The sequence below is a fragment of the Pongo pygmaeus genome, chromosome 3, assembly GCF_028885625.2.
Source record: "Pongo pygmaeus isolate AG05252 chromosome 3, NHGRI_mPonPyg2-v2.0_pri, whole genome shotgun sequence".
Lineage (NCBI taxonomy): Eukaryota > Metazoa > Chordata > Mammalia > Primates > Hominidae > Pongo > Pongo pygmaeus.
The window spans coordinates 6,997,736-7,021,556 of record NC_072376.2 but is presented as its reverse complement, the minus strand read 5'-3'; the positions used below and the strand labels follow the sequence as shown (position 1 = coordinate 7,021,556).

The 23,821-nt window shown below is 47.6% G+C and overlaps 1 protein-coding gene across 2 annotated transcripts in view; it reads right to left on the bottom strand.

The window, feature by feature from the left end:
* CRMP1 (collapsin response mediator protein 1) overlaps window positions 1-23,821 on the bottom strand; it is a 74,437-nt gene that overhangs the window by 40,463 nt on the left and 10,153 nt on the right. For both annotated transcript variants that reach the window (XM_054484767.2, XM_054484770.2), the window contains exons 2-3: window positions 7,511-7,599; window positions 1,101-1,285 (exon numbers count right to left, since the gene is read on the bottom strand). In XM_054484767.2, coding sequence (XP_054340742.1) covers window positions 1,101-1,285; window positions 7,511-7,599 — 274 coding nt within the window. The remainder of the gene's footprint in view (window positions 1-1,100; window positions 1,286-7,510; window positions 7,600-23,821) is intronic.

Sequence of the window (23,821 nt, the reverse complement as noted above, 5' to 3'; positions counted from 1 at the left end):
ATAAACTGTGGCCTATTTAATTAAAATTGCTTATTAAAATGAATCCAAGCAAAAGCAGCTCTTCAAAATCAACACAAGAAACAGCAATCAGGCTGCACAGGGCAATGGAGGAGGAGTCCAGTTTCCCAGACCCAGCACTGCTGGGGAGTGGTCTCATTGCCCACAGTGTTTCCTTCCCTCCCCAACCTCACCAGGGCTCTCTGCGGCACAGTGTGCTCCTGTCAACTTTGGGCTCGGCCACGTGACTGACCTTGGCCAATAGAATGTGGGTGGAGGTTGCAGCATGGAAGTGAGGAGATGAGGCAGTGAGAGGAGAGGTAAGTTTCGGCCAGAACCCCCTGCATTCTGCCATTCACCAGGAGAACAGAGTGGCTGGGGAGTCACTGGGTCCGGAATGGGAGACCCATGGTGCCTGAGTCCAACCCGCAGCTGAGCACAGCCACTCCAGCCCCACTCCCACTCCTGCACACCCTCAAATGAGAAAAACAAGCGTTGCTTGAGATTTGGGGGCTGTTGGTTACGTGGTGTTATCACAGTATTACTGCAGCAATACTGACTAATACAACCACTTCCCAGCTGTGTCTCCTTGGGCAAGTTGCTTCACCTCTCTGAGCCTCTATTCTCCCATCTGTCACAATAATACCTACGTCACTGGTTCTGAAACCATAGCCATCTTCACATCATGTTGAAGGATTTTTAGGATTTTTTTTTTTTTTTGCTTTATCTCCCTATAATCCATGTCTTCTTTACTTAATACCTTTCTTTAAACAAATTTTATTTCTAAAAATCTAAATGTGACTTCAGTCTCATGCTAAGCAATTATACCAATGAGATGTTGTTTTATTTCAATATTTTAAAAATAATTTTTAAAAATTGGTGCCTATAAAACCGTATTGTTTATTAAGCCATCTTGTGTGGCCCCAGTGGCACACATGGTATGCTCTGTAAAACAGTGACCTGTGTCATAGGGCTCGGGGGGAGAATGAAATCCAGTGGCACCCTGGGCAGAGAGCCTGGAACACACTGAGCACTTGTGATGCTGGTGATGGGGAGGAGACCTCACAGTCTATGTCCCTAAGGCAGGGGACAGTGTCACTCACTGATCATCGTGGTCCCGCCCACCAGTGCCGCCCTGGTCCCTTGGAAGAAGTCATCAGCTGCAGTCATCCCCTGGGAGGGCTTCTGCAGGTACGTGTTGACATCGATACCTCCGGGAATAACCATCCGCCCGTTGGCTTCAATGGTCTTCACTCCACCAGGAACGATTAAGTTCTCTCCTATTTGTCTGGAGGCAAACAACAGAGACAGCCTTGGTTCTTAAAGGAAAAGTAGAATGGGCAGTCAACCCGCAGCTTCAGTTCCATGAAATAAACATTTCTGAGCCAGGCCCTTCACAAGGCCCTGGGTAGACAGAGATAACTCAGGCAGGGCGCATGCCCTCAAGGGGCTCATAGTCTAATAGGAGGTAAGGCAGTGGGCAGACTGTTAGAGCCCAGTATAGCAGAGACAACCAGGGGGCACGAGGAGGGGCCCTTTCATCCAGCCTCGTTATCTAAGAAGGCTTCCAGGTGGAGGGGGTGGCAGAGCTCAGTCCAACAGAAGTGAGACCAGCATGATGCACGTGCTGACTGTCACGTCTATTCTGATGTAACAGGTGCCTGAAAACTTCCTCCAGAAGAAGGGTAAATTCCAAATGGGGAAGGAGGGAAAAGAGCCTATGAAATGAGAAACCAAGCCCCCGGGGATCTCCGTGGGTGACTTATTGATGACGGTGGCTTCTGGTTTTTATTTGCTGGCACCAGAGTCAGGAGGTCCATCAAGGCACTGGGGGAAGAGGCTCAGCCAGAACCAGGAGAGGAACCCTGCAGCATCCAAGGTCAAGGTCTGGCTCAGACCATGAGATCTGACTGCGGGTGATTTTTATTTTTAAAAAAATCCAATTGTTGTGAACTCTTGAGAATGGGCAGCATATTAATTTTCTAAGTCACATAAAACACCAGTAATAAAGACACAGGAAGATGCTGCTTCAGTGACTAAAAGTACAGCTCCAGACAGAATCCACAGCCAGGCAGCCAAGACAGCAAGCTTGGCTGCCCTCCTGGGCTCCCGGGAGAAGCTGGGCCAGCAAGCAGGTCCCAGCTGGGGCTCCCCCGAAGAAGTGGGTGCCACACACTGTCCTCTTAACCCAGGAAACAAGCCTAGGACCGCACAGTGCCAGGGACAAGGTGGACACCCAGAAAATGTTACCACACATGTCCACCTCCACCAGGATCACCACCGCTGCTGCTTTTAATAACCAATCCCTTACCCCCAGAATGTCCATCGCCACTGCTTATAATAACCAATCCCTTACCCCCAGAATGTCCACCGCCGCTGCTTATACTAACCAATCCCTTACCCCCAGAATGTCCACCACCGCTGCTTATACTAACCAATCCCTTACCCCCAGAATGTCCACCACCGCTGCTTATACTAACCAATCCCTTACCCCCAGAATGTCCACTGCCACTGCTTATAATAACCAATCCCTTGCCCCCAAAATGTCCACCACCGCTGCTTATACTAATCAATCCCTTACCCCCAGAATGTCCACCACCGCTGCTTATACTAACCAATCCCTTACCCCTGAATGTCCACTGCCACTGTTTATACTAACCAATCCCTTACCCCCAAAATGTCCATCACCACTGCTTATACTAACCAATCCCTTACCCCCAGAATGTCCACTGCCACTGCTTATACTAACCAATCCCTTACCCCCAAAATGTCCATCGCCACTGTTTATACTAACCAATCCCTTACCCCCAAAATGTCCATCGCCACTGCTTATACTAACCAATTCCTTACCCCTAGAATGTCCACTGCCACTGCTTATAATAACCAATCCCTTACCCCCAGCATGTCCACCGCCACTGTTTATACTAACCAATCCCTTACCCCCGAATGTCCACTGCCACTGTTTATACTAACCAATCCCTTACCCCCAAAATGTCCATCGCCACTGCTTATACTAACCAATCCCTTACCCCCAGAATGTACACTGCCACTGCTTATAATAACCAATCCCTTACCCCCAGAATGTCCACCGCCGCTGTTTATACTAACCAATCCCTTAACCCCAGTATGTCCACCACCGCTGCTTATAACCAATCCCTTACCCCCAGAATGTCCACCGCCACTGCTTATAATAACCCCAGAATGTCCACCGCCACTGCTTATAATAACCCCAGAATGTCCAACTTGACTTAGGGAAATCCTGTCTTCCCCAATCCTTCTGCCATCCTCTCCAAACGTGTGGGCTTGCCAAGAGCTGAAGGGAAAGGGGTTGGGAAGACACTCGACCCTTAACTTAAAAGGAACAGCAACTGGAGAACAGCGTCTTCTAAGCGCATCACGGTTTCTCTCATTGAAGGCTCACAACCAGCTCTAACAGAGGACAGGGTAGCACCCCAAATGCCATCTCAGGCAAAGGCCTGGGCACGGTCCAGGCAGAAGGGCCGCTGGCTGTAGACATGCACATGGTGTGTTTACACATGGGCACGGACCTACACGTGAGTGTCAGCGGAATCACAGCTCAGTCTGATTCAGGCCTGTGACCGAGTCACCATTCAGTGGGGGCCAACAAGTACTCTAATGAAAGGTTCTTTTATTTATTTTGGAGACAGGGTCTCTGTCAGCCAGGCTGGAGTACAGTGGTACAGGTCATGGCTCACTGCAGCCTCAACTTGCTGGGCTCAAGTGATCCTCCCACCTCAGCATCTCAAGTAGCTGGAACTACAGGTGTGCACCACCATGCCCAGGTAATTTTGTTTTTAAGTTTTTTGTAGAGATGGGATCTCCCTATGTTGCCCAGGCTAATCTTGAACTCCTGAGCTCAAGGGGTTCTCCTGCCTTGGCTTCCCAAAGTGTGTGAACAAACATGCCTGACCTTTTTTTTTTTTTTTTTTTTTAAAGAAACAGGACATTTCCTGAGCAGCGTGGTTGGCCAGAGTCCTAAGATGCTTGATGTTCAACAGTGAGTGCCATCTCTGCAGCCAGAGGCTCTTTCTTACCAGGCACAATCACAGCCTCTTAACAAATTCTCTCTGGTCTCCCACCAGCAACCCTGCAAGGTAGGAGGTATTCCCATTTTGCAAAAGAGGACAACACAACTCAGAGAGGTGTAGTGATTCATCCAAGGACACACAGCAAGTCAGTGACGGGCCCGGATTCAAGCCCAGGTCTCCCCAAGCCTAATATCAGAGCTCTGACCAGCAGGCTTTACTGCCGCCCTGCTTCCCTTATATAGGAGCCAGATTCTCCCTGAACTGGGATTACACTAAACGGGAACCCCAGTGAATCAGAGGGACTCACTGAATGGCACTCAATAGCAATGTGCTTGAAAGGGAAAGAGGAGAGAGGAAGCTCAGCTCAGTGAATGAGACAGACACCCCTCCCCCAACACTATCACCTCACGGTGCAGAAGAAACTCTCAACCACCGGCACTAGATTCACCAAGGCTAAGTGAATTAAATGGAAACCTCGATGAATCATAATTCAATGAATCACAACAGCTGAACGGCTCTTAAGAAAACTTGGCAAATGGCCACAGGATTAAAGGATTCTTGGGGTTTCATTCAAGTGAAGGAAAATAATTGTGCCTCTGTATCCCAGGTGGTCCCTGGGGTGAGCACAGGTGGTCCCCGGCTCTTCCACACCTAACCTTTCTCAGCCTGCAGGATGCACGTTCAGAATAAACACCCAAGGGCCCTGTGAGGCCTCAGTCACCATCACTCACTCAGCTTCACAAGGCCGGAGGAGGACTGCCAACACGCAGAGAGCTTCTCAGCAACGGGTTCAAGTAAAAGGGGTTTACGACCAAGAGGGGCTGACAGATAATGAATTTAGGGAAACTGCATTTTTCCTCAACAGCCTGGTTAGCCGGAGTCCTAGGACTCTTGATGTTGATACACACAGCAGGCACTTAATGAATGCAGCTCAACCCATGGCCACTTGCTCCATCTGTATACCCCCTGGGATTGCAGAGCTCTACAAGGGGGCCCGGCCCAGGAAGGACGGGGGTGGGTGTGGTCAGATCAAACTTCTAGCAGCAGGTGGTGTGTGGGATGGGGGAGCCCACGAGATCACTCTCAGGGTCATTTTACCTTTCAGGCTTCAGAAGTCCAGAGCCCCCCACACAAAGGGGTGTTCCCTCGGAGTTGCTTTCTCTCTATCTAAGCCATGGTTGAGTTAGAAAACATCATTTTTTGACACATCCTGACACCCTTCCCCACCCGCAATCTGCCTTCCCGACCGTTGGGGATCCAGGTGCCCTGAGGCTGACAGAAGCATCCTCATCATCTGATGGCCAGCATGCCTCTGTTTACGTTTTCCCTGAATCAGCGCTCCAGGACCTACAGGTGCTGGGCCCCAGGGCGGGGGCCACGAGGCAAGGCCCTGGTCAAGGAGCGATGCAATGTGACAACGGCTGCAACAGACAGCAGCTCACATGCTGTGGGGACAGAGGGATGCACCCCACACCGTCTTGGGGTCAAGGAGGGCTTCCTGGAGGAGGAGTCGCATGAGCAGGGCCCACAAGGACAAACAAGAGATGAGGGGAAGGCAGATGGACAGGGGAAAAGGCGTTCCAGGCAGGGGACGGATGGGTGCAAGGCTCTGAGGTGACAGCAGCCTGGCAAGTCCCGTGAGTCCCAAGTTTTCATTATGGCTGGAAGAGCAAGCAAGGAATGAAGCCAGAGGAGGGGAGGCCCGAGCTGGATTTGAAATGGTCAAAGTCTGGGACTAGAATTGGGGGGTGGGTGGGCTGGGGGGAGGCCGGGAGGGCTCAACTGTTCTGGGTATCCGTCTTCACTGGGTGATTTGCATATGTGGTCCCTTTCAATGCCCCCAATACTCCACAGCCCCTTTCTCCCAGCCTCCTCCTCCTCCTCCATCATCATCTCCAAAGCCCACACGGGCCCCAGGATGATCCTGTTAACGATGATCCTGTTAACAGTATCAATCCCTTTCTGCCTTCCTCTAGCTCCAATTCCCCTCTGCCTTTCCTTTTTATGCCAGCCACTCATGCTGGATCCTGAAAGTGTCCTTCTCTTCTCTTCCAGATTTCAAGAGGCTGGAAGAGGCTGAGCACCCAGCAAATCCAGGTTATGACCCACAGAAAGAGAACTGCAGTGATTCTCACCCGCCAGTAAAATGTTAAGGCCAGCCAGGTGCGATGGCTCACACCTGTAATCCCAGCACTTTGGGAGGCCGAGGCGAGCAGATCACGAGGTCAGGAGATTGAGACCATCCTGGCCAACATGGTGAAACCCCGTCTCTACTAAAATACAAAAAAGTAGTGGGGCATGGTGGTGCCTGCCTGTAGTCCTAGCTACTCGGGAGGCTGAGGCAGGGGAGTCGATTGAACCCAAGAGGTGGAGGTTGCAGTGAGCCGAGATCGCGCCACTGCACTCCAGCCTGGCAAGAGTGAGACTCCGTCTCAAAAAAAAAAAAAAAAAAAAAAGGAGAGGAGGCTGCTGCCTACAGACCCCTGCCTGGCATTATGGACTGAATTGTATCTCCCAAAATTCATGTTGAAGCCCCAGCCCACCCCATGGGCCTACCTTTAGAGACAGGGCCTTTAAGGAGGTGATTAAGGTTGTTAAGGTTGAATGAGGCCACAAGAGTGGGGCTGGAATCCAACAAAACTGGTGTCCTTAGAAGAAGAGACCCCAGGAGTGTGCACACACAGAGAAAGGGCCCTGTGAGGACAGCCAGAAGGTGATGTCTGCAAGCCAGAAGGTGGTGTCTGCAAGCCAAGGAAGAACCTCAGGAAGAACCAACCCTGACGGCAGCTTGATCTGGGACTTCCAGCCTCCAGAACTATGAGAAATAAACTTCTGCCATTTAAGCCACCCAGCCTGTGGCATTCCGTTCCGGCAGCCAGAGCTGGCTAAGACACCTGGGTTGTCGTAAGCAGGGCTGAAGAGGGAGCCAATGAGAAGAAAGTGAAGGAAACTCCAGCCCCAATGTCCATCTTTTCTTTAAGTGCCAAGGCTGGGCTTGGAAGCCACACATTCCTCCTTCCTCCCTACTCCCCTCAACCCAATTCCAGAAACTGTGGTTAGGTGGAAGAAAGAGCTGTGAATTCAGTTGTCTTAGGGTGGAATCCGGGCCTTGACCCTAACTCACCCTGTCATATGGGGCCAGGTACCCAGACTCATTGGCCTGCCGCCTCCAAAACCACAAAACAGGAAACGTGTCTGCATTTTGCAGGCTTTGTATGAGCATTGTAAGAGAGGAGCTGCCTCAGCCATGTGGCAGGGAGCTTAGCCCAGGGGGGCACCCGAAAAACACCAGCTCCTTCTCCACCCGCAGCGTGCACTTCCCCCAAGCTCTGTGAGGTCTCTACCCCTGAAACACAGGTACACAGCCCCGTCATTCTAGGGCAGAATGCCAGCCTTCTGTTCCATCTAAGGCCAGGCAGCCTGGCGACACAGGTTTCTTAAAAGGTCCGTTTTGATCAACCCACTTGATAAGTCCATCCTCCAGGTAGACGTCAGCATAAAGGGATTGGTCATCGTTGATGATCCGTCCACCTTTGATGAGGAGTCGGTCACTCTGCAAAGCAAGGCAAAGTATTAAGGATCCTTGGTGAAAAGCCAGGAGAAAGTCTTTTCTTTTTAATTTTTAATATAAGAATTATCAAATATTTTCAAAGGTAAAGGCATTTAACTTCCCCCGCCCCAGATCCATCAGCAGCTTCAATACTTCTCTATCCAATACTTCCCATTCTCCTTTCACCTTTCTCCCCTCTCACTTTGTTTTGTTTTTGCTGAGGTGTTTTAAAACGAAGCACAAGCACTGTATCTTTCCACCTATAAATACTTCACTAGATTTCTCTCACTGTTAACCCATTTCCCATTTGCCCCGAGAAATGAGTGTGGGCAGCAAGCTGCACTTTTTTTTCTAAACAGGAAAGGGGTAAGGACTTTTTAAAGAAATAAAACCAGAATCCATTATCCCAACGAACCCAATTAACTTAATACCTTCCTTATCAGTCAATAATCAGGCCCTCTTCAATGTACCTTGATGGTCTCATAGATGTCTTTTTGTAGTTGGAAGGTTTGAATCAAGAGCCATACCAGGCCCCACAGCACACCTGCCTCATCATCTCGGCAGCCTCTGTCAGCACCTGCACTGGCCCCTCCTCCCTTTTCAATGTCATTCATTTGTTGAAGAAACTGGGTCATTTGTAGAACAGGGAGTTATCAAGGTATTATTAAATATGATAATGATCAACTTAGAGACATTTTAAAAGATAGTGAAGAGACTAAAAAAGAAAACCCCACTTTTCCAGTACAACTCCCAGTTGACATTCTGATGTCTCCCCACTCTTTTTCCTGTTTTCTTCCCCCAAAGTGCACACATCCACTCACTCATCCAAGCACTGATCAGCTACCGACTGATGCTCTCAGCTCCAGAGGGGACCAGGCACAGAGCTGGAATCTGCTTTCAGGGGGTTGACAGATGGAGAGACAGATGTTTATCAAGTCATGGGGTATGTGGGGTTGAGGAGGAGAAGAGTGGGGACCTGCCACGGAAGCCAACCAAAGGGGCTGCCAACCTTATCTGGGGCATTGGGCAGAGAAAGCGCAGACCCAGAAAATAAGTCTAAAAAAGAGTCTATTTATACTTCCTATATCTACACTCTCTGTGACTATAGATAAATAAATGGATGTGTCATTAGAGGAAGGTGGATAGATAAGCACACACACACACACAGGATTGTATGAGTATGTCTACATAAATATTCATGTATTCAGATGATGTTCTCCAAGGGATGTTTTCAATCCCCCAGCCTAGCCTAAGGGTACAGACTAGGCTTTCAACCCTCTTCTATTTGTCAATACCATTCCAGAATGGAACTCGCCACAAACATGTTTATGCATAAACATAAACAAAGCTTCACCATATGGAGTGTTCTGGGCAGAGGGAATGATATGCAAGTCAGAAACCAGAACATTATGGGAACCAAAAAGAACACAGTTCTGTCCTTTCTGCATTTTACCATAAGCACATCCCAACTTGCCGCACATTCTTCATGACTGTATATATATATATATATAATTTTTTTTTTGAGACGGAGTCTCGCTCTGTTGCCCAGGCTGGAGTGCGGTGGCACGATCTCAGCTCACTGCAACCTCCGCCTCCTTGGTCCACACCATTCTCCTGCCTCAGCCTCCTGAGTAGCTGGAACTACAGGCACCTGCCACTACGCCCAGCTAATTTTTTGTATTTTTAGTAGAGACGGGGTTTCACCGTGTTAGCCAGGATGGTCTGAATCTCCTGAACTCATGATCTGCCTGCCTCAGCCTCCCAAAGTGCTGAGATTACAGGCGTGAGCCACCGCGCCCGGCCCCACTTCATGACTATATTTTTTAAATAATCGTAAAATACTCCATCTTAGGGATACCTAATAAATTGTTTAATATTTCCCCCATTGTTGGTTACTGAAGTGATTTTCTGTTTTCTACAGTGATACGTATTTTGCTGCAATGAACTTTTTTGTGCACAAAACTCCTTCCTTAGTTTGAATGATTTGTTAGGCAAGGTTCTCAGAAGCTTAACAACTGGGTCAAACAACATAAGCCTTATTTACAGCCCTTGATAAAGATGACCAAACTGCTTTCCAAAAGGAATGCCCCATTCTTTGCATGAAAACACTAAGCACTCTTGTTTATTATTAATGTTTGTTAATTTGTGTTCCTTTTGTTTTTTCTTTTTTTCGAGATAGAGTCTTACTCTATCACCCAGGCTGGAGTGAAGTGGCATGATCACAGCTCACTGCATCCTCAAATTCCTGAGCTTAAGTGATCCTCCAGCCTCAGACTCCCAAATAGCTGAGACTATAGGCAATGTGCCACCACATCTGGCTAATTTAAATTTTTTTTGTAGAGATGGGGTCTCAGTGTGTTGCCCAGACTGGTCTTGAGCCCCTGGCCTCAAGCAATCATCCCTCCTCGGTTTCCCAAAGCACTGGGATTACAGATGTGAGCCACCATGCCTTGGCAATTTTCCACTTCTTGAAGGCTTGTAATTTTTTTCCATGTGCTTATTTACCATTTGTATTCTCTCCAGGCTGGAGATGTGGTGATGAATAAGACACAGTGTCTGCCCTAAAGCAGACATCCTTGGTGGGGGAGAAAGAAGTAAACTGGGCCGGGCGCGGTGGCTCACGCCTGTAATCCCAGCACTTTGGGAGGCCGAGGCGGGTGGATCACGAGGTCAGGAGATTGAGACCATCCTGGCTAACACGGTGAAACCCCATCTCCACTAAAAATACAAAAAAATTAGCCGGGTGTGGTGGCAGGCGCCTGTGGTCCCAGCTACTCAGGAGGCTGAGGCAGGAGAATGGCATGAATCCGGGAGGCAGAGCTTGCAGTGAGCCGAGATTGCGCCACTGCACTCCAGCCTGGGCGACGGAGCGAGACTCTGTCAAAAAAAAGAAAAGAAAAGAAAAGAAAAGAAGTAAACTGACAAGAACAACCCACAGTAGGTGGTGCTCTGACAGCAGAGCCTGACTCAAGAACCTGGAGGCAGGTGGTGCATCTGGGAGGCGGTTCCAGGGTCTGGAGGGAGGGTATCCTGTTCAATAAATGAATCCAATAAAGAGTGCATAGTGACCTGGCTAGCACTGTGGGCAACTAGAGCTTGATCTTGCCAAGGCTATCTGAGGGAGTGCACAGAAGGCACTTCAATGGTTCCCTGGACCAGGTCCCATGGTCTTATGGCATCGGCCACATTGCCCTGCAAGCCCAGAGAAGAAGAGTTTAACCCAAACTAGGGAATCAGAAACACATCATGCAGACGGCTGCTCAAAGCTTCTTGCATCAGAATCATATTTCCCTCAGAGTGAAAGCCAAGGTCAGCGAGACCCCAGTTAATCTGGAGTCCCAGGATCCTGGCAGTCTTCCTGCTCCTACTTTCTTTGGGCCCTGCTTGATGTTACTTATCTGAGTGCCCTCCGCTCGACTTCCCCTGTTTGGGACAACACACACCACCACCCCGCCAGCTGACCCTACATCCCTTACCCGTTTATGTATTCACAGTACTTACAGCACATCTGGCAGACTATGTATTTCTAGGTCTGTCTAAAATGTGACTTGCCACACTGGAATCACAGCTTTGGTGTGTTACCCCACCGGCAGTGCAGGACACAACTCCCCAGGGGACGCATGACACAGGCGTTGGTGGGGAAGGCACTGCCTGGAGTTTGCACAGCACTTGTCTTTACTAGACTGTGAGCTCCACGGGGGCAATAGACTTTGTCTGTTTTCTTCACTGCTGCCTCTCCGGCATCTTGGACACAGCCTGGCTGGCTGGCTGGGTGACTGAACTGATTCTTGACGGATGAATGGGTGAAGATGGAGAGAAAGGCGTCACAGCTGTGAGCCGAGGAAGAGCAGTGTGAAGAGGCACATCCTGTTCTTCAGCAGGAGGGTCTCTGGAGGAAGATGTTTCAAGATAAATTGCTCCTAGGCCCCACAACCTATCTGTACCCCTAAAAAAGATGTGTGCATCCCCAGGGAGGAAACTCACCAAGCCTCTTGACGGCACTCCAGGACCAATGGGAAAAAGAGACCCGGGCTCTGCACGTCCAGGAAGCACCCACAAGCTGGTGTGCATGTTTCCCCGGCTCCAGAACAGGAAACATAAGTCACCAGCAGCTGGTGTATGGCTTCCGGAACACGGCCGCCCCGCAGGCACCCGTCTGCCTTGTCACATTTAATAGGGGGCTTTTTGGGCTCAGCCTGAAAGGTGGTATTTTCATGCACTGTGTGCCAGAAGATCGGCCCAACCTGCTATGCTTTTCCTAGAATCAGATGGTGGAGCTCGTGTTCACATCCACTCCCTCCCCAACTACCAATAGACACTGCAAGCAGGGGTGCCCAGGCTCCAAGCCCTTAGTGTCTCTCAGGTGCCGGTCTACTTCCGAAAAAATAAGCCCACAGGAAGCCAAGCACTGATTCAACTCTTCATGTTCTTTCTTAAAATTAGTAGTTCCTTTGCCTCTTAAACAAGCATTGTCAAAGCCATGTGCTTCAGAACTCAAGCTCAGAGAGATTTTAGTAGGTACAGGCCCAGACAGGGGTTCCCCGGTGCCGTGAGTTTAGAAATCTCTAGGTTAAGGCTGGATGCGGTGGCTCACACCTGTAAACTCAGCACTTTGGGAGGCTGAGGTGGGTGGATCACGAGGTCAGGAGATGGAGACCATCCTGGCTAACATGGTGAAACCCCATCTCTACTAATAATACAAAAAATTAGCCGGGCGTGGTGGCACACGTCTGTAGTCCCAGCTACTCAGGAGGCTGAAGCAGGAGAATGGCATGAACAAGGAAGGTGGAGGTTGCAGTGAGCAAGATTGTGCCACTGCACTCCAGCCTGGGCGACAGAGTGAGATTCCCCACCCCACCCCCCAAAAAAAAGAAAAAAAAAAGAAATCTCTGGGTTAAGCAGAAGCAATGATGTCTTTATGACAGAACTTTTCAGATCCTTGCCTCTGCTGATATTTGATATGAACATTCAAGAGGAGAATTGAGTTGATATCTTTTCTAAACTCAGGTCCCTTTGTGGTGTGGAAAATCTGAAGCGATACTTTCCCACAGAAGAGACCGTAGGAAACAGGCTTTGAAGGAGTTACGTGCTTTGTGGCCATTTGCACGGAATGGTCCGTGTGGAATTTTAGGTCTGATCCCACCTCGCAGGGAAATGAGGTCCACGGACAGGTGTGACCTCCACGTTCACACAACTAGTAAGGGTGCAGGCTAGAGCCAAGGGTTCCTAATGGCTTGTCCAGCATTCCAGCCACCAAAGCCACGCTTCTGTCCCATGTTTAAACATTCCCAAACTCTGGAATCCATGACACCTCATAAGAAGATAGAACTTAGAACCCTCCCCCACCCAAGTAATAAGATCAACGGGCCTTGCCTTCTAAGGCTGCCTTTCTCATGCAGGAAATATGAGTGCACAGAACTGTATACTAAAAAAAGTAAATGTTACATAATATATGTTTTTAAAATTAATAACACCAAATTCACACATTTATAAAAAAAAATAATACCGGTGCTGTCTGTTGCCTCTCACGGGATTACTGTGAGGGGAAAACAGCAGATGTGAACAATGGTACGCTCTGCACAAACATTATTATGTATAAACTAGGCCCAGCGCGGTGGCTCACGCCTGTAATCCCAGCACTTTGGGAAGCCGAGGTGGGCGGATCACCTGAGGTTAGGAGTTTGAGACCAGCCTGGCCAACATGGCGAAACCCCATCTCTACTGAAAATGCAAAAATTAGTTGGGCGTGGTGGCCGGCACCTGTAATCCCAGCTACTCGGGAGGCTGAGGCAGGAGAATCGCTTGAACCCAGCAGGCGGAGGTTGCAGTGAGCTGAGATCGCACCACTGCAGTCCAGCCTGGGTAACAAAGAGAGACTCCATCTCAAAAACAATTATTATGTATAAACCTTGAAGAAATAAAGCATCTCATGAAAAGCTCAGCCAAAGTCTAACAGCTGAACTGATTAACTAGGCATGTCAGAGATGCCAGTTCGTTCCACGGCGACAGCAATGACCTTTAAAGCAAATCATGTTCTTGTGTCAGCGCCGCTTAAAAGCAAAATGTCCACACTCACACAGAGGTGGGCTTGGATCCTGACTCCACTTATTATCCATGTGACTTACCGAGCCTCAGTTTCCTCGTCTATAAGATGGGGATAATTGGCTCTGCGTCCTAGGCGTGTATTCGAAGTGCTTACTCAGCCCAGGCCTGGCAGGTGAAGAGCTCATTGTTCATTCTCTGCCATTTTCTGTGGCTAGAACTCCACTCTATAAATCATTGTTTAAGGATGGGTGTAAGCAGCTTAAATGCAGCTTGTGCCCTCAAGGGGTGCTCAGGCCAGTGAGGGAGGCTAAGTCAACAGCTGGCCTTTGCCACCAGTGTGGGAAGTGCAGAGGGCCACAGAGCACGGAGGCAGCCTCCACATCAACTCTGCTAAGGGGAAAAGCATTCCCTCTAAGCTTAGAGGATGAGTAGGTATTAGCCACACAGCAAAGGCAAAAAGGGATCCCGAGAGAGGGAAGCACACGGTGTATTAGTCCGTCCTCACAATGCCATAAAGAAATGCCTGAGACTGGGTAATTTGCAAAGAAAAGAAAAGAGGCTTAATTGGCTCATGATTCTGCAGGCTGTATACAGGAAGCATGATGCTGGCATCTGCTTGGCTTCTGGGGAGGCCTCAGGAAACTTACAATCATGGCTGAAGGCAAAGTGGGGGGTGGGGAGTGAGCACCTCACAGGAAGAAGAGAGAGAGTGGGGAGGTGCCACACTTTTAAATAACCAGTTCTCCTGAGAACTCACTCACTATCACAACAACAGCACCAAAAGGGGAAATCCGTCCCAGTGATTCAATCACCTCCCTCCAGACCCCACCTCCAATACTGGGCACTACAATTCAATGTGAGATTTGGGTGGGGACACAGATCCAGACCATATTCCATGGGGAAAGACACAGAAGTCAGAAGCAGCCTGGCATGCCTGGGGATCTGTAAGTGGTCTTCTTTGGCTGAAGGGTGACCTCAAAGTGGGGAATCTGGAAAGGACTGCAGAAGCCAGATCTCAGGGACCCCAGTGCCATGTGTAAAGGGGAATCTAGGCTCCGTGGTGAAGGTCATGGAGGGGTTTTCATCAGGGAGGAACCAGAACATGGAAACATTTCCGAGCTAAGACATCACATGAGCGCTGGGTGAAAATGGAAGAAGGGGGGGAGGAATCGTCTTTATCTTCTCCTCAAAGCTGGGATTCCTCAGTAAGAATATGTGGCAGCCAAGTTTGCAACAGGTATCAAAGGCCTTAACAATGTTCATGTCCTTTGACCCATAAATTTAGTGCTGGGAATTTGTCCTCCAGAAAATATCCAAAACAGGGTCACAAAATGATACACAAAGATGTGATCCCGAATTAACTACAATGGTATAACCACACCAGTAATGAAGTATCATTCAGCTACTACAGCTGCTAAAATATTTTCCAGGAAGTTTTAAGCGTGAACAAAAGTGCTAGATAATAAAATGTGAGGAGAAAAAGCAAACTACAGAATTCTCTGTTAGGAATTCAAAAGGAAGTGGATCTGGAGTCATTGGCTTTCCCTATGGAGACTTTGGGGTCCACCCCCATGATCTAACTGCCAGTATAATGCACAGCCCTCTCCCAATGCACAACCCTCCCCAAATGGTCACAGTTCATGTGCCCATCTCTCATTGAGCTGGACACCCCTTCATGGCCAGGGGAGTTCTGTGTATTCCATCTCTGTATCCTCAGGAACCAGCCAGGACCCTTACACAGTATTTAGCAGATGTTTGCTGGGCAGGAGGAGAAGAGGGAGGCAACAGACAAGAGGCAAGGAAAGAAGGAGAAAGTAGAAAGAGAAAGTTTGAAAAGAGAGAGGGAGTGCAAAGGAGAGAAAAGGAAGATGAGCTAAAAGAAGGATAAAGAGGAAAGGAAAGATGAAAGGAGGACAAAAGAAAGGAGAGAAGAGAGAAACAAAGGAAGAAAAGAATAGATGGACACGTAATAAATCTCTCTTTTCTGCTTTTCAAATTCCTGAAAACCTAACCCCACTGGCTGGGAGAGAAGCCTGGCAAGTGCAAAGCCTGCACACTACAGATGCTGCAGGAAGGCGTCCTCGCAAAGACTCTACCAAAACCCTGCTGGGCTGCATTCATGTCTCTACTGCCAAACGTCTCATGAGTCAGAGGAGCAGCCAGGCAGGAGAAAGGGATTCTTCTCCAAACCTACTGTTATCTCCCATCCAGCCCCCACTGGGAGGAGACAGCTGACATTGGCAGGACGCTTTTGTTCTTTTTCACAAACATTAAGCATTAGGTTGAGCTCTGCTTACAAAAACTAGCCTTTAAAGCTTCAGGCATTTTTATCCACAGAACAAAAAAACAAACAGCAGCAACCGCAGTCAACCTCAGCTCAGAGGGGAGGTTCTGGATGACAGTGAATGTTCTGCATCACTGTCTATTCCTGAGTGAGGCATTAAACCTCCCCGGGTTTTTGTTCTCCCTCCTGCATGGTGGGAATAAATCTGTCATCTCCACCATGAAGGTGGCTGTCAGAAGGCATACAAAATCTATTAAGGTCTACATTTTAGGAAAAAAAAAAGAGATGGGATGCTATTCTTATCCAATCAACCTCTATCCAAAAATCACTGGTTTAGCAACCTTGGCTATCTGAAAAATAGCAGAGAACCAAAGCTGTTATTACAGTGACAGAGAAAAGACCACGACTATGTCATCAAGGAGGGGAAATTTGAGCTGAGTTCCAAAACATAAATAGGAGTTCAGAAATCTAGAAAAATTGGGAGAGGAGAAGGGAAACATCCCAGCCAAATAAACATTAGATACAGAGACACCATCTTCTGAAAGTTCCAGGTACTGTGGGTAGGTGAGGAACAGGTGGGGATTGGTGCTGTCCGCGGTCCTGAATTGACACTGGACACACAGACCGTGAGTTTTCTCCAAACCCTGATGCTGAAGACTCCTCAGCCCCCGAAGCATTCCAACCTTATAGTTTCTTACCGCTTTTCTTTGTCAGCTTCTTAAAAAAGTCTTGTTTCAGCCGGGCGCGGTGGCTCACGCCTTTAATCCCTTGGGAAGCCGAGGCGGGTGGATCATGAGGTCAGGAGATCAAGATCATCCTGGCTAACACAGTGAAACCCCGTCTCTACTAAAAACAACAAAATTAGCCAGGCACGGTGGCGGGCACCTGTAGCCCAGCTACTTGGGAGGCTGAGGCAGGAGAATGGCGTGAACCCTGGAGGCGGAGCTTGCAGTGAGCCGAGATCACACCACTGCACTCTAGCCTGGGTGACAGAGTGAGACTCCATCTCAAAAAAAAAAAAAAAAAAAAAGTTTTGTTTCAAAAATTCTTCTTTTGGCCTTGCAGAGTCAAAATAATCATGTCTCATGTTTCCAAGTGGACAAAGTTGGCAAGTACATTTCAGTGTTGGTAGATGAAGACCTTACACTACTTCCAATACTTTAATTCTCCCACCCCAGGAAGTTGGGGTGATAGCAAGCAACTCCCATGGCCCCCACGTGCTCCACTAGAGCACTAGAGATTCATTGGAATCACAAACACGCGGATGTCAACATAGGGTCTCAGAGACCACGCAAATTCAGATGAGGTTGCCTGATTCTTCAGTGGGAAGGGTAGGAAAGCTCAGGGTAACTAACTGACCAGTCTCTTCTGGAAAGATGAAGAAACCCTTTCTTTCCAAAGAGCAAGCAGGGAAATGAGGCTCAAAAAGATCAAGGGAGCCCATTTTGTAGAAATGTGCTTATCCAAGCATTGAATGCAGGGGGAACTGCTTTCTTTTAGAACAAAGGAAATGTCAAGGTGGGTTTTGAAAGTTTTTAGTCCTTTAAAAACCACACACTCATGATGTTGAGGCTGACATTCGCAATTCAAAACTTCAAGATGATCGGTAGGCATACACCCCCGCCACCCCCCTTCTGAAAACTGACAGCATGACACCATGGCCCAGCTGGTCCTCAAAATGCCCTGGAATTGCCTGCTAAAAATTCCCATCGGGGCTTTTATCAAGATATTCATTCACCAGATCTAGATTACAAGCCAGGACTTTATATTATTAACAAACATCCCCAGATAATTTCAACACAGACCCTCTGTGGCAAGTTCTCACCATGCCCCCAAGTGGGTGCAGTGCAGCCCCCTGCCCCACTGACTGTGGGTGTGCTGCCCATGTGACCTGCTTTGGCTGGGAGTGCACCAGTCCGAGCACAAGCTTTAAGGGGCAGGTGGGTTCAGCTTTCCCTGACAGTCCACCTCCCGCCATGAAAACCACAGGACCCAAGGAGTGGCAGCCCCAGAATGAGAGGATTTGAGGAACACACCTGATCCCAACTGAAGACTGAAGACAAATCGAACTGAGCCCTGCTAAGCATCTACCACCCACAAACCCAATGCCATAAATAAATGTTTGTTGCTGTAAGGCACAGAGTCTAGGGGGGTGTTTGTTATGCAGCATCATTGCATCAAAGCGAATTAATACATCATAAAGGTTCTGTGCTGGGAGCCACAGGGGTTGCTGCATGAGAGGTTTCATAGCTCTAATACGTCAAACTTCCATGACTTGGTCCCTACCTTGAATAACCAGAGCCTTCCCCTTGAGCAAGCTCCCCGCTCTGGCCTCCTTGCAACAGCAAGTGCTGCCATCCCATCCAGCTGCACACTCATATTTATTCACAGAAACCATCCATTTGCCTTTGATTTTGCCTCCGGGGACAGCCTGTCAGCCAGTGGCCCTTTGCCACACTATCCAGGAATGCAACCCACGAAGTGGCAACTGGTATGAGCCTGAATCTAATTAACACACATTCGTTCCCCCTCTCATGGGTAGGGGACAGGGTGGCTTTCCCTCCTTCATGAATGGGAGATACAGGTGGTCCCCATGGACTGCAGGACTTTTTTTTTCCCCCGAGATTATACCTGTCTCCATGACAACCGCAGTTATAAGTGCACAATTTCAGGTCCCACTGTACCAGCAGACTTTCAGGGAGCACTCCCTGACGGAGTGAGTATCTGATTTTAAAACAGCACACCTCTGTCACAACCCTAAGAGTGGGCAGGGCCTGCACGCTGCATGGGGAAAGATGATGCTAGCTGCATGTGTGATCGGCGACTTGACCCATTTCTCTGTGTTCTGGTCTGCGCTTCTTGCTTTATAGAAAGAAATCTGAACCGAACTCCTTTGCCTTAAGAAGTGCACATTCCTTGAACTCATATTAAGGATCAGTTCTGCATTACATGGGTTTTCATTTTTAATTCTTAAATCACCTTAAAAGTGGGAATAAGTATGACAAGTGAAGAAACTCAGAAGTAATTTGCTCAAGCCAAGAGATGGTACAGCAGCTAGGATTTGAACCGAATTCCACCTGGCACCTATACAGAGACCACCCCACTGCCTCTCGGTGGTGAGACTAGTACAGTGTTCTCTTCAGTGTACCTAGTTGATGCATCTGAGCCTCAGTTCCCCACTCTGTAAAACAGGGACAGGCAGCGATAGACTACACTTATCTGTTCAGTGTTTATCAAGCACATACCCCAGGCCTTGCACCTCACCTGCCGTCTTGACACGATTATTGTGAATGTGCTCAAAAGTGGTTAAGGCAGATTAAAGGCCTCTGAAAACCGCAAAAGGCTTTCTAGGGGAAAGACATTACATGGAGAGACCTGTCACGTAATAAACATTGCCAATGCCTCCTGGGAGCCAGGTGCTTATATTTACTCTCTCATTGCATGCTCATTTAACAAAGAGGCGATGTTTGGATATGAATGCAGAGGCCAGACTGCACCTAACGACACGGGTGCAGAGGGCAGACTACCTAGGCTCTTATGTGGCCCCACACCTCCAAACTGTGTCACGTGTGTGAGTTCACCTCTCTGTGCTTCTGTTTCCCATCAAACGCGGAGGAAAATTTTGAATAAATGAAATGAATTAACCCATGGATAGCACTTTGCACAGTGCCTTATTTTTTTTTTTAATCCTTGCAACGTGGGGTAACAGATCTCATTGAAATGCTCAGTTCCGTTTTCAGCTTCTCTCTAATCTGTCCCACCTCAAACCTAACTCTTTTTTAGATCTTGTTGCATCTACCCTGGAACTGTTCTAATACCTACCTGCTGACTTTCACCTCCCAATGCACCTGCCCCAGGTAAGCCCTCACCCCATCTCCCTGCCAAATATCTTGTCCGCTCCATATGACAGGCAGAGTGACCTTTCTGAAATGCAAATCCAACCATGCCTCGCCTCTCCTCAAAATCCTTCACCAGCTTGTCCTCATCTGTAGAACAAAGCACACCTCCTAGGCTCTTCTTGGCCTGAGCCCAGCCTTCTCTCGGCCACGCCCCACCACATCTATCTACGCACACCACGCTCTGCCTCCCTAACTGCACCTTCACAACCTATGCCTTCCTCTATGGCCTCCCTGCAGCATGGATCTCTGGCCACATCTGCTCTGCTCATTGCTTTTCAACTCCTTAGTCACGTGCAGCATCTTGAGTCCAGGATCACAAGGTCACTCCTTGGAGTTCCCACAACATGAGGCCTGCATCTCTGGTCAGCATTTGTTCATGACACTCATTTTCCAGCTCATTGTAATATATCTTATTTCCCCTATGAGACTGAAATCCTTGGCACCAGAGACGGCAGCTTATTCCCACATAGCTTCTTAGCGGGGTGATCTTTGGCAAGATACTTAATCTCTGTTGGCTTCAGTTTCCTCATCTATAAATGGAACCCATCAAAATACCTACCTCACAAGATTACTTGAAATAATATGTAAAAGTACCCAATACACTGAACGCTGGCCTATGAAGTCTAACATTCTATGCCAAATGCTCTAACGTTCTATGCCAAATGTTCATGCATTTGAGGATGCAGGAAAAAGCTTCGATTGCTTTTATCAGCTTCTCAGAGGAGTTGATGGCCTTAGGAAGCCTTTAAACTAGTTTAAGAGGTCCCCAATAATTAAATTGGGGGGAATCCAAATTAATTTGGATTTCTTTTTATTCTGCATGTTCAGAAATAAAATATAGCAAAAAAATGAGATGAAAGGAAAATGAAAGAAAGTAAAGGAAAACCGAACACCGTATGCGGAAATCGTGATAGAGGAGGAATAAAGAACTTGAGTGGTTTTGGAAAAGAGAAGGTCCTAAGTAATGGAGAAACATCTTCCAGTGCCTCTAGGAATAGCAGTGTGGAAGAAGAAACTTGGGAAGACTCTGAGAACAAAAGTAAGGCACGAGGCAGAATCCCACTCTACATAAAGAAGAGCCTTCCAACAACAGAGCTGTACAAGATTAAAGCAGGTTGCCATGTAAAGTGGTGATCTCCCTGTCATTGGAGGTATGCAAAGAGAACATACTGGGAATTTCTGCACTGAGGGGAGAATGGTGGGGGCAGGGGAGAAGCAGTAGACAGACACTTTTTCCTTCCTCCTTAATTGTACAACATAAAATTTTACATAATTTAAAAGTTCTATTCAACCTTGAGGTTATAGAAATCAAACATTTGCTGAGATTTTATTAGACTTTAAGCCCTAAGGGTCTATGGACATGGTATGATTTAAAAATACATGGCAACATAATTTGGGGGCAGGTTCAAAATTTCCTCAAATAGCCACCTTTTTGCTGTATGTAATTCTGCATCAGATCCAATGAGTTTTCCCATGGAATTGACTCCAAGTTCCAACACCAGGTCATTATTTAGTCAAGGCCCTGGGGAGAGGGGAAGATGTGCAATGTGACAATCCAGCTTGTGTGTAAAAAGTACCTTTCGCAAAAGCTTCCTATTCCATGTGAAATGCAGCGAAGCCCATTACTAAACCAGATTTGCCCTCTCTGCATTGTCAAAGCACCACTTCAGGGGCCCCCACAGCTTCTTTTCTCTTTGAGCTCCAAAACTCCTCATGCCACCTTCATCTCATTCTGCATAGTAACTACCTTCATGTTAAATCCACAGATAGTGCCTTGTTAAGGAAGACTAAATGCAATTGTGGCTGAAACCTCATTCAGCAAGGAAGTCCACAATCTTGGTCCCATTCACTCACTCACACAGTGTGGCATCCCCACTGTGAATCCCCAGTGTTCCTGAGGGGCTCCTGAGGAGAATCAGACAATTTCCCAGTCTTCGAAGTATTCATGGTCAAGCGGAGCAGACGGACATAAGCAACAAGCCAAAGTTACTGAAATCGAAGTGCTCACCACCCCCAGGCCAGGAGGAGGGATCCTCTGTAGAGAAAGGACACAGCTGATACAAAGGCAGAGGGCCACACATGGTGTGCCAGGTCAAGGCGAATGCTCTGGATGCCTGGAACACAGGCCCAAGGAGGGAGTGGGGAACTACCATCTCATATATCCACAGACATTGCTTTCTTCCTTTTAGCTGTTTGCTGTTGTTTTCTAGACCAACTTCTCTATGAAGCATCCAAGATCCCACTCCACTTCCCAAACTACCAACACCAATTCAGAGTTGTTTCTTCTCAGAGCAAAGCTATGATTTGGTCATTACAGCTCTTTAGGGCAATAGTTCTCAACCTTACTGTATTCAGGACATGCTTTCAAATCATATAAAATTTTGCAGCATTCTTGAAGGATTAAAGACCTAAAACTACACCAAGTAAGTCTGCAACCATCACCATGCCCTCCTACTACAGTGTGACTATGGCTGTCTTACCGGTCTATAATAGCTCTGATTGCACTTGGTTACTGTTCAGCACCATGGTGCTGTCCACTGCCCTGACCATGTTCTTCTATATGCTCTCAGGGCAAAGTCCTCTGATGTTCCTCTGCCATGGCAACAGCTGACTTTTACTTACAGCAAATTAGACTCTATTCAACATCTCTCTGCTTGTGAATACTCAGGGCTCCACCTGAGAGATGCTACAATAATTTGTAGACTTGGTTGTAGCAAACATAAATTTTAAATGCTGATTGAAATTTAGCAGCACATCTGCAGAGAATTTTTTCAGTACACCACTGTGCTCGCAGCACATAGGCTGAGAACCACTGGTTGGTTGCTGAAATAGCTTGCCTTTTTCTGTCTTCTACCAATACCTTTTGTACATGGGCCCCTAATATCTATCTCTGTCCCTTGCCTCTCACCCTCATTCCAATCTATTCCTTATTGTCCATTGAGACACCTCAATTTGGAGCTTGCTACCAAATCCAATTCAACCTAAGAACCAATGGTGGGATTTTTCTTCCAAACTCAATCCCTGTGCTTCCTGACCACCTCATCATCAGCTTCCACGGGTGTGCATTAGCATCTTTTACATGTCAGAACTTTCACATTTAATCCTCACATCTCCTCTAGAAAGACTGACTTTGTGCTTCTCTCCCACTGATTTACAGCTTGATCATACAACTTGCTTTGGCCAGTATACTATCAGCAGATGTGAAATATGCTATATTTGAGTAGAAGTTCTTAAAGATATTTCAGGTGGCTGCTAATCTCTTGTGCTTTTCTTCTCTTTCAGCCTGGGTCTCAAAGTGAAGAGATGCACAGAGCAGACTCACTACCCACCAGTAAACAGGGACAAAGTTACAGCCAACCCACGCCCTCATGTAGCATGAGCAAAAAATAAGTGTATACTGTTGAGACCTTGGGGTTGTGTGCTATGGAGCAAAGCTAATACACCATCCCATGGTAATAATAATAAGAGCTAACCCACATCACATTTAATATGTGCAGGCACTATTTTAAGCATCTTACACATACTAAGTCATTTAATTCTATGGGGAAAAAATCTTAGGAAATATCATTCTGATTTCCAAACATAAATCTGTACAGATAAAATTGATGCATAGAAAGAAGAAGTGACTTGTCCCAATTACACAGCTAGTAAGTAAAATAGCCAGGATTCAAAGCCAGATAGCCTGAGTTCAGAATCCACATTCCTACAAGCTGCTTTCATAATAACAGCCTCTTACCTCAAGAACTTCCAGTGCCTTCCTATTAACCAAAGAAGAAGATCAGAGTGGCCTAGAACTTGGAACTGAATTATCTAATCCAACTCTCCCTGTCAAGAAAAGGAATCTGAGGCCCAGGGAGAGAAAGTGACTTGCTTAACATCAAATAACCCATTCATATCTAAGACACACTTAGAACCCATGTGTTATTTCCATCCCCTTGGGTGCATTCTGCCTGATTTCCAAAGCTTTATAGAATCCCCCCATAGCCCCACCCATTCA